Source organism: Acomys russatus, chromosome 8 (assembly GCF_903995435.1).
Source record: "Acomys russatus chromosome 8, mAcoRus1.1, whole genome shotgun sequence".
Classification (NCBI taxonomy): domain Eukaryota; kingdom Metazoa; phylum Chordata; class Mammalia; order Rodentia; family Muridae; genus Acomys; species Acomys russatus.
The window spans coordinates 32,970,664-32,989,170 of NC_067144.1; the positions used below are offsets into that span (position 1 = coordinate 32,970,664).

General features: G+C 38.3%; 1 protein-coding gene across 1 annotated transcript in view; it reads right to left on the reverse strand.

Moving 5' to 3' along the window:
- Bbx (BBX high mobility group box domain containing) overlaps positions 1–18,507 on the reverse strand; it is a 239,573-nt gene that overhangs the window by 53,794 nt on the left and 167,272 nt on the right. The window contains exons 6-9 of the mRNA XM_051150036.1: positions 17,265–17,460; positions 12,753–12,820; positions 3,672–3,752; positions 52–126 (exon numbers count right to left, since the gene is read on the reverse strand). Of these exons, the coding sequence (XP_051005993.1) occupies positions 52–126; positions 3,672–3,752; positions 12,753–12,820; positions 17,265–17,460 (420 nt within the window). The remainder of the gene's footprint in view (positions 1–51; positions 127–3,671; positions 3,753–12,752; positions 12,821–17,264; positions 17,461–18,507) is intronic.

An 18,507-nucleotide genomic window follows, 5' to 3' on the forward strand; every position in this document is an offset into this window, starting at 1 on the left:
GATTCCTTTCTAGCATTTTCAAAGGTAAGCATGATTTCTGATCTGCTTTACCTCTGCAAACTGAAACAAGGCTGATGCTTGACACTGTTTTGAAGAAGCGTCAGGGTGGGATGTCCTTGAAGATATCTGAAAGGAAACAAGACATGCTTAATGTTTGAGGAATTCTTCACTACATTGCACTACTAGACTCTGCCGCGTATCTCCATGTAGATTCAGAAGTGAGTGGACACTCTTAATCCTTCTTGGAAAATCAACACAAAATTATAAAGGCAGGCAGTGGCTGTATAAATAAAAAAGAGCCTGCTCATTTGCCATACCCCTTATAAGAACATGAGATGTGTATCAAACGGCATTAAAGAGAATTGTTGAGATGCATTTCTTTATTTCAATGAATTTTTTCAAAAACATAGTATTAGAGCTGAGCATACGGGTGCACACCTTTTATCCCAGCAGTAGGGAGGCAGAGGAAAGAGGATCTCTGAGTTCAAAGCCAGCCTTGTCTACAGAGCAAGTTCCAGGACAGCCAGGGCTACACTGAGAAACTTTGTTTTTAAACCCTCTCCCCACCAAAAAAGTGAGAAGACATATTATTAAAAGTTCACACTCTTCTCAACACTCTACAATCTGCTTTTTTGTCAAACAGTAAGCAGGTTGCACTTAGAAGCGGCGTCTGGGAATCTGGGTTTTAATCTCATCTCTACTTAGTAGCAATTTGATCTCAGTTAAATTTTCTGGGACTAATTTTCCCACTGTACATTAATATTAATATTAATGCCTATTTTATAGAATTATGATGAGAAATAAATAAGCCTTAAAATGTATTGTCAGGCACAGACAACTGTTTGAACACATCTGAACAAATGTGAAAGCATTTCCTTCTGTCTGTGGACATGCATGTAAGGGACAAAGGTTGATGCTAACTGTCTTCCTCAATCAATGGCTAGCCAGCAAACTCCATGGATTTTCCTGTCTGTGCATCCCCATAGTTGGCAAGTATTCTTGCTTAGTTTTCTCACTTATGCGGTCAGCATTTTACCTGCAGAATTTGCCGCCCCCCCCCCCGGGCCCCGCCAGCCCCAATTTCCTTCTGTTGTACTAGGAGCCTCCTATCAAACAAAGCTGATACACACTTCAGTGTCTAACACAGTATAGAAAATTCTGCAATTTCATACAATATTTTGTTTTCACTGAGTACAAGCACCGTGGTACCCTCAAGCTGTTCTGAGGACCAGAATGAAATAATTGCAAGAATTTTTAAAGAGCAAAGACAGTTATCAATTTTTGTTCTACAGTAGACAAAGCTCAGTTGCAGAGCAGAATAAAAGCGAGTGGAAGTTAGCAGTAGTCTTGGGTGTTGTCATTCCAGCCCACTTGCGGTTCCCTGAAGAGAACACAGTGTCCAATCACGACAGAGTACTCAATGAACAATAAATGCACCTTGACCCCAAGTCTTCAGCTATAAAAGTGACTTTTAGAAAATTTACAAAACAGTATGGACATATGGCAGCACAGTATCAAAGGTGATATATAGAAGAGACAAGGTTGCTATAACGGCTTCCTGAACTATTGACACTATTTACTATTGAAGCCATTAGGAAAAACTTAAACTTACCTTATCTTTTGAATTAGATAAGCTATTTAAAATTAAATATCAATAAATAGCAACTAGATAGAAAAACATCATAAAAAGATAAAATTGGCAGGGTGTGGTGGAGCACACCTTTAATCCCAGCATTCAGAAGGCAGAGGCAGGCAGATTTCTGTGAGTTCAAGGCCAGCCTGGTCTACAAAGTGAGTCCAGGACAGCCAGGGTTACATAGAAAAACTCTGTCTTGAAAAAACAGACAAACAAAAGATAGAATTTAACCAAATGATTTCAAGACATTCCAGGCTGAATTTGAGTAACTTTTCTTGGTCCATCTATCAACTCTGTCAGTTCTCAGGTAATACTATGTGTAAGCATGCTAAGCTACAAAAACAAGGCTTCAGGAATTTTCCTCAAGCCTTAGGATTTATGAAATTAGTAGGATTTACTTCCAATAATACTTTTCATTCCCACTAGCTGTACATAAAGTTAAAAAAAAATGAACAATTCATATAAAAGGAAGACAAAACCTGTATCTCTTCAGGAATTAATTCGGATAGTGATTCAAACAGAACCACCATTAAAATTCATATTGGTTTTTTTGGAGAAGCATTTAATGAAATAATTAATTAATCCATTAAACAAAAGAATACTCATAAATAAATGTTGATATAAAGTATAATTTCAATTAGTGATGCATATAGGATCTCCTTGAGAAATATCAAGATCTTTCATATAAAAACAATACTGTCACAGATCTCTTTGCAATCTTATATATGCTATAGAGATCTCAACATACACATATCCTGATATCTACAAAATTTCAAATAAAACTTTTAGAGTTCATTCTATCATTAGGACTTCAGGGATCACTTACTAAGCGTCCCTGCTTGAAGCTGGGCCCAACTTCAATCAACATGTGTCTAACTGGTGAAAAGGGACTACAGCAAGAATTCTCCACTATGTTAAGTCCTTGGGGAAATCGATATTCAAAAGAACCCAAACTCATAGCAGTCTGCAGTCAAGGACAAAAAGAGACAATGTGTATCATGAACAAATATATACTATGACACTCTGGTGGTATAAGTAAAGCAGCTAGGAAAAGTGTAAATACTCTGAAAGGACTGGAGAGAGGTGCCAATGCAAGCAGACAAGACAAATCTTAAAAATATGGTTGTCCTGCTGCAATCTGTGGCAGGACAGAATAACAAAAGAAAACTTAAACAATCAAAGAAAGAACAAGTGGCTTAAAGACGGCAGGTGGGTGGGAGTTCATACTGAGTCCTAGGATTAACTGACATGCTTTCAAAAGCAGTTTTAATATCTGCTTTGACACTGACACCGAGCTAAACTTCTGTTCTACGACGGAAGATTCTGACAAGCTTCATGCTACAGCACTGTTAGAAAACAGGCGAAGAAGACAAAAAGGAGAAGAGGAGGAAGAAGGAAGAGAAGAAGGAGAGGAGGAAAGGAAGAATTAATAGGTAACAGCTCTGAGTTTATTCTGTATTTATTTATTTTTTTAATTTTAATTTTTTTTTTGTTTTTTTGAGACAGGGTTTCTCTGTGTAGCCTTGGCTGCCCTAGACTCACTTTGTAGACCAGGCTGCCCTCGAACTCACAGTGATCCGCCTGCCTCTGCCTCCCGAGTGCTGGGATTAATGGCGCATGCCACCACGCCCGGCTCTTATTCTGTATTTAAATTTACCAATCAAAATGTATATATTAATAATAATTCTAGTTTAATCATAATAGGATGACTTAAGCATCTATAAACATGTAGTTATTTCTCAACTAAAGTCACTAGCATGCCACAAGGTAGTCCATGTCTGTAATCCCTGCAGCTGCCAAACAGACGCAGGATCATGAGTTTGATACCAGCCTAGCTATATAGGAGACTATCTCAAAACTAATCAAACAAAAAGCCCTGGAGTCCCATATCTCTTAGAATCTTTGATTATATGGGTCCATTTATAATTAACTGAGCCGAGTAGGTTCATTGCTGTTTTTCTTTATTGTCCTTAACCCAATTTAAGGTCACTATAAATGACTCCCCAATTAGTTAGGTGTAAGATGCAAACATTACCTCAGCAAACTGAAACAATGGTGACTTCTGACGCAACTCAGGAGACTCTGAACTATCAGACCTGCAAGGACCAGAGGATGCCTGAAAGAAAGACAGACAGTCTGAGCATCATGACAACAGCACACAAATGCCACCTAAAGCATTCCTATCTCACAATCTAACAACTGAGGCAACAACAACAAAAAATACTGGATTACTGAGTGTGACCTAAAGGAGACATGTCCATGATAGGCTTGCGGGTTTGAATGCTGGGTCTGCAATTGGCAGTGCAGTTTGAGAAGGCCATGGGAATTTCTGGAGGTATGGCCTTGCTGTAGGAAGTTTGTCACTGGGGAACAGGTTTATAGCCTTGCCTAACTTCCTGGTTGCTCTCCATTTCCTGTGTGTCCATAAAGATGTTGTCGACTAGCTTCCTGCTTCTGCTGGCATGCAATGCCTTCCCTGCCACCATGGACTCCAGCCCTCTAGAACTGTAAGCCAAAGCAAACCTTTTCTGTAAGTTGCTTTTGCTGATGATATTTCTTCACGGCAACACAGAATAACTAGTACACTGTACAAAGTTCTTCTATGCAAGTGACCTTCAAGTGTTAATTAATGACATCAACAGACAGGCAGTTTGGTACTTTCAGAACATGTACAAAGATTAGCATTTTACTGCAGGCTTTCTGTCATAAATCCAGAGAACACCCACTTCCCTGTACTATGCTGCCTCTACATTTCCTGTTACACGACCACACAAAATCACAAATGAGCTCTAACACGATAATTCTGAGAAAAAAAAAAAAAAACCACCCAAAAGTTATAGCATAAGGCCCAATCTTAAGGAGGTTAGTGTCTACTAAAGAAACACTTCTCTTGTTGTGATGTTAGGCTGGTAAACATTTAACATTCTGTTATTGTCATGGCATTTTCAATATTAACAATAATTATAATAAACTACTTCCGGGAGTCTTCCCAGAATATATATTTCCTCTTTTATTTTTGTAGTAGAAATAAAAATCAGGTGACATACTTATCTCAGTAGTGAATGCTAGAGAAGATCGGGGCCCATGACTATGTTATTCTCTAAACTGCCTAGGCACAGCGTAGATACTGAGAAATATTTGCTGAGCTACTTAGGGAATGGGAGCGTAGCACATGCCTGTGGTACTGAGGAAGTAGGGGCAGGGAACCAGGAGTCTAAGGTCCCCCTTGGATACATGAGACCTGCCTGTTTCAAAAACAAATACTAAGTGAACTAATGAAACTTGAGAAGAGTTCTCGTAAAGTTGCAAATCAGTGTGTTTCTCCTGCACACTTGGATCATGAAGTTAGGTTTTCTAGGGAGAACAGCTAATTATTTTCACTTTAAAGGAAAGGGCAACCGACCAAAAAAAAAAAAAAAAAAAAAAAAAAAAAGTGCTATGTGTGTGTGCTTGTGCTAACCATGCAGCAAACAAAAGAAAATACCTGTTGATTGACTCCATTTGCTTGTGTGTGACCTGACAGTAAAGTACAACAAAGGATGCCCAGTGGCTAAAGTAACAGAAAGAGAACCACTAATCCTGTAATTTACTCGAGGGGACCCTGTGATTTCTCAAAATCTAGGTGTCTGTGAGTTAGTGTAGCCAGTAAAGTATAATGAAAATAACATAAAGTTAAGAGCCTGGGGCCTGGGATACTACTAAACTATTTACTTGGTGACTTGGCTACCTAAACCTAGTCCAAAGTAGAAAAAAAGTATCATGATAGAAGTCAAAGTAGAGATAAAAAAGGAGGAGAAAGAACATGAGAGGAAAGAGAGCTTTCTTTTCCCCAAATCCTCCCTCCTTTTGATTTAGCTGTAAATTTCAATAAGCAGGGAAGGGAAATAACACAGTTTTTAGGAAAACTAAAGAGCTTATGTAAATGTTTATCTAGAACAAATTAAGGTAGGGTAAATTGCCCATTAAAATTTCATCAGAATGTATATATTCAAAACAGTAATTTACATTTGTAACTATGATTCCATGTCACCAAGGTAAGTATGAATATCTTACTTTAACAAAGTAAAATCGGATGTGGTACACGTTAGGAATTTTTATGTAAAGATTTCAAAATGTAAAAATGTTTCTACAATATGTACACTTGCCATGTATGAACAGAAAATTCTATACTATCAAAGGAAAGATGGATTTCCTACAAAAGGCTCTATTAAGAGTCCCAGACCTTATGAAATATATAAAATGCTATATAAAAATTTCAGGTTATTTAGTTAATTGGGGAACGATTTGTATGGATCAGCATCTATTCTTATGAATTAATGGAGAGAAAAGAAATAAGTGGTTACACAAGCAAAGGAAATAAGCAACCCTGTTTTAGAAAGTCTCTGAAATAATACATAAAGCCACTAGGTGTTGCTATATACCCAAAAAAGAAAACAGCTACAGGGATTTCTGCTTAAGCACATTCAAACCTTACATTCAATTGCCAGCAACTTTGATTAAGCTGATTCTCAATAACAAAGGAAGAGAAATGATGAGTATAATTAAACACTATGACAAAGTAAGTGACAGTTTTTCCCCACAAGAGCAAATCAGATAGGGAAAAATCCCAGGTCCAGTCTCTGGATACAAAGAATGACTGAGCCAGTTATGACCACAAGTGGCTGTTTCCACTTTGCAAATCACAAAGCAAGAGCCGCACACTGCTTGGCACTGTGATGAACACTCAACCACTAAAGGGGCAAGTGAGCACTGTAGATCAATCATATATTCCTACTCTGGCTAACTCAAATATATATTTATCATTCAAATGTCCAATAAAACTAGGTACCAGCCATGGGGATTGATGCCTTTAAGAAGTTTAAATACCAGTTGCATCCAGTATGAAATTGGGAATAAAATGATGGCTAAGAGAATGGGCCAGACTCTTAGTCTGTTTGCAATTCAAGTGAAGGGGAGAACCACAGTGCAGAAATGCACAGTGGAGGCATATTAGAAGAGTCCCTGGAGCACGGAGAAAAATCCTTCGTTATATGAGTGGAGAGAGGTAGAATAATATCTGAGGTATACTTGAAAAGAACGGTGGAATTTCCCTCGGAGGAAAAGTGAGAATAACAAAGTCATGGCAGGTGAGAGTGTATAGAGGCAAATCTTTGCTGTGTTTTTGAGAAAAGGTGACTTTCCTGGAGTGGGTAAACAATAAGATGCAATGCAAGTGTAGTGGGAGATGAATCAGACTGAACTGGGAGTAGGTGAGGTCTGGAAATTAAGCTGGAGGACACAGAGGGATAAGCCAAGGGTTTTAGTTAGAGCGAGAGCACGATGTGAGCTATGCAGTTAGATAATTATGTCAGGCATGCAGAACAGCCATGGCTGGGAGTGACTGGAAGCAGGAGGCCAATTAGTAAGTAGGGGAAATAAAGCTGCAGAGATGTGGGGTCCCCATTAAGTCAGAGATAGCACTTGCCAGTCCTCAGTAATTGTCTTGAAGGATGTCCGGGCATCGGCAGAAGGGTCAGACTACACCAGTGTCTGTAGGGTAAGTCGAGCTGAGAGAAGATGTGAGAGAGAAAGCTTGCTGGTGGCAGGGAGTGTCCTTCATGGGAAGACAGAGTTTAGCACAGAGGAGTGTGTCTGAATGGATACCTGACACTGGTATACTACACCAGTACTGGGATACCACGAGAAGCACAGTCAACACACCAGAGAGCCCTGTACTTTCTAGAACCTGCTGTATCACCTGGCAGAAAGGGGATCCTACTTTTACTCAGGGCATCCAGGCCACCATAACCCTGTCTCTAGTCCATGGATAAATGTTTCCTATCTGTGCAGCAGAGCTCATACAGGAAACTCCATGACAGCTATAGTAAGAGTTGAGACAAAGGACTGCATCTTTCTGTCTCAATTTTCTCATTTGATAAAATGGGAAGCCACTCTACCCTCTTGGCATCTTTAAACATCTATGACTGCCAGCACAAATTACGAAAAACAACCTGACTGCCTAGCCTTTGAGACCCACCACTAATGGAAGAGTCTGGGCTCCTTGGCATGACGAACAGTACTACTTATCAAGTGATATAAAGAGGGAGACTTGGAAAAAAAGAACAAAACAAACAAACAAACAAACAAACAAACAAAAAAAACACCCCCAAATCCTTGGGGCACCTACTTCCTTTTCACTGTATGAATTTAAACATAGCACATGTCCTAACAAAGTGTATTTAGAGGCATTTGAAAAGATAAGAGCTACGATGAGTAAGGGCAAAGACCAGAAAAGATGAAGCAGGGATAATAGAATTTAATGGGTATAAGTCTCCTGGAATAGTCAAACATACTAGTCTAAGACAGGCACATATCAAATTAACTCAGCTGTACTGATAGGCAAGAAAAGAATTTTGCATATTATACTGATAACAAAAATAAAAATGAAGTTGCTTGTGGTGGTGGTGGCACATGCCTTTAATCTGAGAATTTGGGAGGTAGAGGCAGGCCTCTGTGCGTTTGAGGCCAACTTGGTCTACAGAGTGAGTTCCAGGACAGCCAAGGATGGAAAACAAATTAAAAAGTAAAATCAAAAGTGAAAACTCTCAGTTTCAATTTCAAAACTCTACGGCCTTGGAGGATGCAACAAGGACCTGACAGGATAGGATGCTTGGGTAGGCTGAGCGAACTAACCAATGTGAAGGGCTTGGCCTGTCTAGCCTGAAAGCAGACTCAAAATGTTCTGCTCCATTCCTGCTGCTAGCTCTGCATGGATATAACACAGGGCACAGAGAAGGGGCCTGAGCTGAGGATGGTAGGTCGAACTGAGTCACAAAGTCTCCTGGGTGCTGCACAAAACTGGCCAGTCCCACTTGAGTGCAATCCCAGTTCTGCCACTTGGCAGCTAGACTGCCACGGATAGTTAGCTAGCCTTTATGCCCCTGGCCCCTCACTTGATGGCTGAATAGCTATTCATAAGGTAGTCAAAGCTTAACTCCTGAAACTGCTAGTGATGTGTTACTCCTACCTAAGACACTGAGGAGCCGCACTCTGGAAGGAAGCAGTGCTGAATGGAAGTTAGCTGTATGGTTCCCTACTCTGTAGGGCTCAGTTATGTCTTATTATTCCTCACCCCAAGTTCCTTAAAGTCCATTTAACAACTCAGTAAATGAAAGGGTATTAAAATCAAACTTTTAGCATAAGATTAAAATAAAGCATGAAATTAAATACAATTAAGTGCCATGAAATATATATATGTGTGTGTGTGTGTGTGTGTGTGTGTGTGTATGGTAACAGCAAGTGTTTTAAACTTGAGCTGAACAGTATTTTCTTTTCCTAAACCTTAAGAACTCATCAACATTCTAAAGGAGGTGAAAGATTATTGTTTCAAGAAATGAAGTATGTCATTCCCTAATTTCAATCAGACAGTTATTTCTTATTTTATAAACATATAGATTATCTGTTGAAAAATTGAAAGGATTTTCCTTGGAGCCAAAACTTTATGTGAAGGTTTAGCTTTCTTTAAAAACTTGAGCCTTAAGAGGTATCAGCTGCAAAAATGACAGGTATCTGTGAATGGGCTGTCCCATGACGTGCCTTCCACACCAAGGTCATTCCATGAATATTCTCCATCTGACGAAAGCACAATAAAGAGGGCACACAGTTCACTGTTTTTTTTTTTTTTCCCCTGAAGTATGGCCTCAGTGTACCTCCATCTGCTAGCTCCTCTTCTACTGATCTAGCTTAGCTAATCTAAATTAAAAAGTTGTCTTTTCTTGAACATCTAGTGATGATGAAGAGAACAAATTATAATTGTAAATTATTCCAAGGTTTCAATGGACAAGGAACTGTGTGTGTGCATGATGGATGCATGCATGCTGGTGCTGGCAAAGCACACTACAGCCTACAGGAGTAATAGTTATAATTTAAGCTTTTGAATGGAATATTAAATGTCTACAGTAACTCAGGTGATGATCCTGTATACTTATAAGACTTTTAGGGAGTAAAAATGCCTTACAGGTTCTATTTAATTAGTGCTTGCAGTAGCCCTGGGAGTTACAGGATGCAGGTATTATCATTAGTTCCTCTTGATCAGATGGAAGGCATGGGCAAAGAGTGGCTAGATCAAAGTTGTACTGCCATATCTATTTGTTCCACCAGAGAGTCAAGCACTCAAAAACCAGAGACCCAACATCTAAGGTGCTTCCCATACCTTGCTAATTCTGACTTCAGTTATTCAACTGAATAATATGCCTTTCCTCATCAGCGATGAGTGCTCTTCCTAGCCTCTCACTTTCCATTTTTGCTTCCTTCTGACTCTGTTGTGACAACACCAAATGTTGTCCTTGCCAAGATTAATCCAATTACTTTATACTTTTTGTACTGAATAATTGCCCTTTCCACATAATCTCTAAATCATAAAACTCCCTGCTTTCATTTTTAAATCCTCATTTAGCTCTACATTTTCTAGACTAGCACAGAAAATGAAAAATTCTTTGCCTTGAAGATTACTTTTAGTAATTCTCAATCACATATTTCACTTTCCTTGTATCTTTATCTTCCAATAACTACTGACACTGTATTTAAGAGCTTAACTCTCTACTGCCTCTTCACCCACAACCCAATGAGAGAGGAGTATTACTTTGTTTCTTATGCCGTGTTATTTCCTGCTGCTTTAAACAACAACAACAACAACAACAACAACAACAACAACAACCAGTACATTTAAAGCTCTAAGTGTTTCATGTAGACTGGTTCACTTCTATAGCTCAAGAGGGTCCGTTGTGTTCTTGCTTAAGCAACTTTATTTGATTTTTGACTTAAATAATTTGCTACAATGCCATATCATATCCTTCTATTATTTCTTCCATGAAGATGGGGTCATTTCCTAATGGGACACCTATGCTATCTCTTACAAGCAACCAGCAGACATTGTTTGCTCTATTTTAAACCACATGCCAGTCCATAATGTCTTTGTCTTGCTCAGTATATTCATTTCTCTTCCCAAACAATAAATTCAAAACCCAAATATTGTTTTTTAAAAAATTGTCTCAAATATTTACATATAATATGGGTATGAAGAATATTATTTATGTGAACTATAAAAGATTAAATTTTTTATAGTTCACTCCTGACTCCAGCTTACTGCAGTCAAGAGCAAAAGGTCTTGCTTGGCTCAGAAACAGCAGTACATGAAAATGCCCAACTCAGAGTGCCACAGAGCTATTATGGCAGACAGACCTGGAAGACTCGGGGAAACAGGAAGCACAAACATCAGTATAATTTGCCCACGGACATCTCAAGAAACTACACTGTCTGTAACTGCAGGAGCATACCAAGTAGACCAGGGCCCTGTAAAGGCACATAAGCTTTTCGGCAGGCTTTTATCATTTCAGTCACAGTAAAAAAGATACCTGCATTAAAACAAAACAAAACAAAACACCCTACTACTTCCTATATTAAATTCCACACCTTAAAAAAGCATTCTCCTTGGGACTTCATAAATGTAATGAAATCTCAGGTGAGTGAATAAAAAAAAAAAAAAAAAAAGGTCTCTTCCCTTCAAGACTATTTTAAAATAAAGACTCTATAATTACATCACTTTAAATGCCTTTGCGATAATACGTTCTGGTGTTATAATTTCTGTAAAATGTCACTTTGATTAGTCAAACCAAATATTATAAACAGACTTTATAGTAGTTATTCCAATATAAAAAATACGATATTTCCGAATTGTTCTCATTTTATCTTAATTTTACAGGAAAACCTGAGTATATATTGACTGCATTTATCTTATGATAATCTGCCTATACAGAAATTCTATTTACCAAGTCCACATAATTGTAATAAAAATGGAGAGGTAGAAATCTATGGGCTAAATGAAGTGTACTGGTCTCTACAGAGTAAAAAGGTCCATCACTGCTTAAGAGTGTGTTTTGCCCACAGGAGGTCATACAATGACGTCCAGCAGTGCTGCTGTTAGATGCTGGAAACATGCTCAATAACAAGGTGCAAAAAGCATAGAATCACAAGCACAGGTTTTTTTCCCCCAGTGGAGAATAAATAGCTGTACACAAATACTTTTGCTACATTAATATGAAAAGAAACAAATTAGTTAAATTTAATATATACTCAACAACTCTGCATACCACATATAAACTATAAATAACAACACCATCATAGAATAAATGGCCCATATAGTTGAATAGATTCTAACTGTAATTTATATGGTCTACTCAGTTTAAAACAACAGTAAATAGCACAGGCTTGGCATAAAATTGAGCTAAAAGGCAAAAATCAAGAATATTAAAAAAGAAAAAAATATCAATATGCATTATTAGGGACAGGTTTGGTACTGGATGCATTTTCCATGGGAATATTGATAGCTTTTTATTTTGTCCTAAACAGCTTTGTTGGTTTGAATGGAAACTTCCCATGTTAAGGCCCAGAATGTAGCAAAGTAACATGACCTGAAGGTTAATGCAACTGATCTCTGTTAAGTGGGTCTAGAAAATAGAAGATGCCACAAATGCAAATTATGTGTGGTTAACTGCCACAGCTAAGCAGAATCAGATCTAAAAATATTTAGCAAATGCAGACTGATAACTAGATCACAGGAACAAAGTCATGAGGGCTCTGGGTCCTTCTCCTTTTTCTATTTTAAAGGATGAAACAGTTTTGCAATGCTCTCATTCCAGATGCTCAAATGGGAGCCTGGAATCACTTAGATACTAGAGAGACAGACAGTCTCATATTTTTACTGTCAGTTTCCCACTAGCAAGTCTAAACGAGAACATGATACCAACAGGGAATGTGTTGAAGAGAGTGAGTTTATTTTAGGATGCAATCTATGTGCCCATGACATGGGCACAACAAGTGACAATAGACTATCCTATATCTCTTACTCCTGGGTTCAAACAACCGCAGACTCTGCAGTGGAGTTGTGTTTCAGTCCCTTTGGCCCACAACCACCACTTCTGCTCCCCTCGACACATTAGAGACACAGGTGACGCTTCTCAGTGTGCTGTAAGTAGTGGAACTGCAGCAGCAAGAAGGTGAACAGAATACAGATGTCTATGTGCCGGAGCCCCAGAATGAGCAGTGTGGAGAGCAGTGGGAGACAAAGGGGCTGGCTTACCTCTGGTGCGCCAAGAGCATGTTCTCCAGCTAGCAGCAACATGCTCAGGCCTCCCATCTGAGTAGGATCTAAAGAGCAGAAACAAATAACCAACTTAGAAGCATGAAGCACATATAACTATACAGAGTGGAAAAAGAATATTCATTCATATTCATAAAGGCAGAAGTCCAAACTACCCACATATAAATTTTATGGAAAATTTTCAAAATCCTTTCTTTATATAACCTGATAAATGTATGCTTAATGCACATACAGGAGCCTTTTTTCTTTTCTATATTTTGCTTTTTCTGAATCAGTGTCTCACTATGAAGTGCACGCTGTCCTGGAACTCATGATCTCGTGCCTTAGTGTTTTATGTGTGGGGATAATAGGCATAAAGCACCACACATGGCCTTGTAAATCTCTTAAATATTACTGCTCTAATACCATCCCAACACAACATGTTTTCCTAATACTTAAGCTGTTGCATGAATCATCTTCTAACCGCAAGCCTTCTTTCCAATACTGGGGTGTTTAGATGAGAGTTTTTTTTTTTTTTTTTAACTGAAGTATACTCATGCTTGTCTTCTGAAAAGTTTGAGGATGATAATCTCAAGTTGTTATCTCTGCCATGTGACATCAGGTCTGGCCAAAAGAACTAGACTACTGGGGAATACAAGACACAGAAATTTCAAAATGGCCTCCAAATTCTTATGTGCTTTTTGAAAATAATCTCTCTAAAATTCTCAAAGTAAATGTAAAACAACAGGTATTTTTTTAGACATTATAAATCTTCAGGTTAATCAGGCTCTTATTAAAACAACTCCCAGATTTAAAACTAACATATATTATATATGTGTTTGTATGTGTGTGTGTATTTGCTTTCACTTTCTTTTTATTAAATATTTTTTATTTTTACATATACATTTATATTATCACACATATATTCAATAAACTACCTACAGCAAGAAGAACTATGAAACAATAAGGAATTACATAAATGTTACATTCTTAGTGTTTTAGCTATTTGTATTTGGCAGCCTTGAAGAAAACATCTTTCTTATCTTAGTGCGTCTAAAATTCTGAATGTAAATCAGTAGCTATCATATCTCATTATTATCAACTTAAAACATCTAGACCTAAAAACATCTTAACTCCTAAACTACTAAACTTAATTGTAAAACTAAACTATCTAGTTGACATATTTTGATTAGCCAAGTTTTTTGCTTTAATTCTTTCAAGTGTCAACTGGTGCAGAGAGACAAAGTAAAACAGTCAAGTGTCAGATCTTTGCTCCAGGTTAAATTTTCATCAGAAATCTTTATTCTTTAAGACTGTCTGTAATGCTAACATTTAAAGCATCAATGAAGGAGCACACGTGAAAGTCCCTGTGTGTCTCTGGTGGACATAGGTCTCAAGGCATGCATTTAAGCCTTAGGATGAGGATGACTGCCTGAAGACATTTCCCTGTTTCTTCTATTTAAACGTATGCCCTGAAGTAGAGCTTTGTTCACTGGCTGCCTTGAGAACTCATGAAACAACTTTGATCACACCTTGTATATAACTTTTTTAAAAATTAAGAAAAGGTTCTGAGGTAGACATAAAAATACACACACATACAACATGAAGAAGAATGAGGAGCAGGAGGAAGAAGAGAGAAAGAGAAGAAGGGAAATGACAAGAAAAAGGATGCTATAAAGAAATCAAAGAGAAAAATATGTCATCAAATAACCGTGAGCTAAGAAAGCCCAATACTGTCCCATGGATACACATAGGATACACATAGAACACAAGCAATGGCTAATGTGGAAAAACAATGGTCTATCATGCTTTTAAGAGACTACTTACAATTAACCATTAAGTTTAAGATTGATTCTACAGCTGCTAACCCACACTGCTGGTTCAGTCAGGAATTTAAGTTTTATTCCTTCTCAAGTCTCTAAGGGGCATTGAAGGCCAGATAGTATAGTTTTACAATCAAGTTTAGTTGGCTAGTGGATAAGATCATTTTAGATCAAGATAAAGAAGTTATTAGAGTTGAGATAGGATATTGAATTTTATTCAGAAATTTAGACCCAGCAAGACAGACAAGACATTTACTTCAAGCTGGACAAATACAAACAGCCAGACCAGTATGAATGTAACATATATAGAATTCATTATTCTCATGATTGTCACATGGTTCTTCCTGTTGTATGTAGTTTGTTTTATACATGTATAATAAAATAAATGTATTTAAAAAAATGATTCTACAGAGGCAGGCAGATCGATGTAAGTTCGAGGCCAGCCTGGTCTACAAAGTGAGCCTAGGACAACCAAGGCCACACAGAGAAACCCTGTCTTGAAAAACAAATAAACAAACAAACACTGATTCTAGCAGAAAAGTAAGCATTCAGAGTGCCTGAGAGTGAAGCAGTCTTATAGCCATTATCCTAGAAACTAGGGCTGGGTTTTATTTGAAAAATAAAATGTGCGGTTCAAATTACAAAAGTAAAGTAGGAATACGATTACATGATAATTCAAGTTATACACCAAATGTGACTTTGTAAGAAGTTTGCTTATCCTAAAGGATAAGCCAAGAAATTTTCATTTTTCTATCACATAGTGCTATTTAGAACTATCAAAAATACAGTCACACAAATAGCCCACTTTGCCTTTATTAAAAGGGTTTGTAGTATATCAAATTCTATTTACTTTTCTTTCCTTGGAAATCATATATTTGACAAAGTTGCGTTGTTCTAAATTGTAAAGTGTGTAGTGCCAAGGACTACTGAGCAAATAAAAAAAAAAAAAATCTGTGTTAAACTGGCCTTTAAAATTCCCTTTGTATTACTTAGGTTCAGATGGCTAAACATCAGTTTTTAATCAAAGGTAATTTAGTTCACTTTCATCTTGCTGAAAAGGGACATAACTTAAAATATCAAAGCAGTGACACTGCACACAAACTAAGAGTGAGCTCTGGCTACTAAGATACATCACATGACACAGGCTGTTATTTCTGAGGCAAATAGCATCAAGGTGGTTTTTCTTTCCTGTATTTTGCTTCAAAGAATACTGTTTTTAATAGCTGACCTATATATTTTTAAGTCTAGAGTCTACTTCTATTTCATAGGTAAAAGGCAGAGTATTAATGTCTGAAAACATTGTTATTAAAAGACTTATTTACATACTTTGTATAATTTACATATAATTACCACTTGATTTGTGACAAAATTGCATTTACAAAAACAAACAAACAAACAAACAAACACCTCAACAAAAGCTCTATACACACTAACCTAGGTTTAGAATTGAGGGACTAGCAATAGATGCTAAACGACAAAGAGAGTCATTTTGGATTTCAGTGGTGCATATGTCCTCTCTTGGTCTTAGACAACGTTCCTTATGCCACAATCTGGAAAGCCCAGAGAGCTCACAAAGACTAGTAACCAATGGGCTGAAGCTGAAATTTGCAAGTGACAGCTGACACAGGAGCCGACCTTCTCTTGGTTCTTCCAGGACCCACGTAGGGAGCTGCTCTGGAATTACACAACAGACACTGCACCTGACAATCACCTGAGGACTGTTTCCCAAGGATACTACGACTATGTGTTATGCTTCATTTTTCTGGCATCCATACAATAGCACACATACTTTTCATATTATGAGCCCAAATTGAACTATGAAAGCTTACTGACCTGCAGGTCCTTCAAAGGAATTCACAGTATGGCTCAACTGCATCCCTACTAACCTTTTTATGTTGTTAACAGTTTAGGACTCTGAAAAGTGTTTGGTCGTAAATGGTGTAGGAACTCTGGCTCAGCATGAACTTCCCTGCCTTTACCTTATTCAACCTCCCAATTTCTTCCTGGCAAAATCCTCCTTCTGATTCCACTGAGTAGGAGGGAATCTCCAGCGATTTGGGGGAGAGAATGTAAATCTATTATTTCACAGTCATAAGTGCATTAGCATTCCTTCCCACCCATAGAGTAACACAACAAATGGCACCATCTGGAATTTTAAGTTTGCTCAGAGCAAACATTAATGGGGATGGGAGGAGGGGGAGGACGGGGTTTCTCTTTAAGACTCTTCCATTGATCCACCTCAGATTTGGAAGGATTTGCTCTCAGGCTTGTCCTTGGTGTATCAAATACTCACATGATCTGCATAGTTGTGGCTTTTTAAATACCCACAACTCCAGTGGTTACTCTTCTTAATATTGGGGCAAGGTGTGTGTGTGTGTGTGTGTGTGTGTGTGTGTATTGAATCTATTTTGTTAATATAAAGCTCCCTAAGTTCCTGACAAGCTCCAAACTGCTGTTGACATTTCCCAACTGCACCTATCAGGAACTCACAGCATTTCCTCGTGGCCCTCCCCTGTCTTCAGTTACATGTACATTCTTTGTATACCATACTCTTACACTTCATGATATGCTACACATTTGCAAATGCCATACACTGGTAAAAAATGTTGGTCTCCTCAAATTATACAGTTTGTTTAAAAATGTCAAGTGTTCTGTCCTGTAGGAACAGGTGCAAGTTATATAAACTCACCGGCCATTCCAAAGTTAAGCTGAGGAATTTCTTCCGTCTTTGCCTTCTTAGGGGTTGGCAAGTCTCTTGAAGAGTCGGATGGGAAGGCCCAAAGTTTCTTCCGTGGGTTGACAGTAGGTGTTGGCGATTTTACAGGCTTGTTTGTAGTAGGGCACCATCTGTAGCCAGGATTTGCTTTCATAAATGCGTCTTTATACTATAAACAAATGAGCAGCAGGTTTAGTTAACATCCAGACAAAGAAGCTCAACAGCATCCACCCTTACCCTCATTCAGACAGTGACTTCGGTGGTTTTCGCTAAAGAAGATGGCAGCATCAAGCACAGAGATCGAACAACAAAGCAGATATCTCACTTATGGGTGAGAATACAAAGACCAGACACTTTGGATGGTCTATTCTTTTTCTTGTTCTTGTTCTTAAAAAGTTGCCTGACTTTGGGGAAGAAGAGGCTTTTGTATCAGAAAAAAGTGAGAGTTCTGTGGATGGAAAGGGCAGGGCTAAAACCTTTCCATATCAGGCTGCAGTCAGCAGGCACAGGGCAGAGTCCTCTGTGCGCCATAACAGACAGCACAGTACCAGCCAAGAGTGTGCACAGCACCCATTTCTTAAAGCTTTAAAATTTTATGTGTGTGTGTTGGGGGGATGGGTGGAGAGGTGTCTCTGTGTGTATGTATGCATATGGGTGTATTTTTTGCATATGGGTGCTTGCCTGCATGTAAGTTTGTGTACCACTTGCATGCCTGTTACTTATGGAGGCCAGACGGGAGCCTGGATGCCCTGGAACTGAAGGTATAGATGGATGCTGGGAACAGAAACCCAGTTCCTTGAAAGAGCAGCCAGTGCTATTAACCACCCTCCAAGCCATCTCTCTAACTCCCAGGCCTTATTTCAAAGGACACTTCAGTATACATTTAAGAGCATGGGTTAATACCAGGACCTTAACCAGATTCTACCCACTGGTTAACTTAACCTGCTAAGTATGGTTTTACAAAAATTAACTCTGCCTTAGTATTCTTGTAAGGCAAATGCAGACCAAGTTAAAAAAAAAAAAAATGACACAAAGGAACCAAGACCAAATAGAAACGGAGCAAGGCAGGCTAGCTGACCAACTTTTTGGTTAATTTTAGACTCAGCAAAGTAGAAGAAAGAACAATGGATATGGTCTGATGACCGTCTCTGCTGAGCCACCCTTGGGCACCAGCGCCAATCCCTCCATCTACAGTGTGTAATATACCTGTCAATAA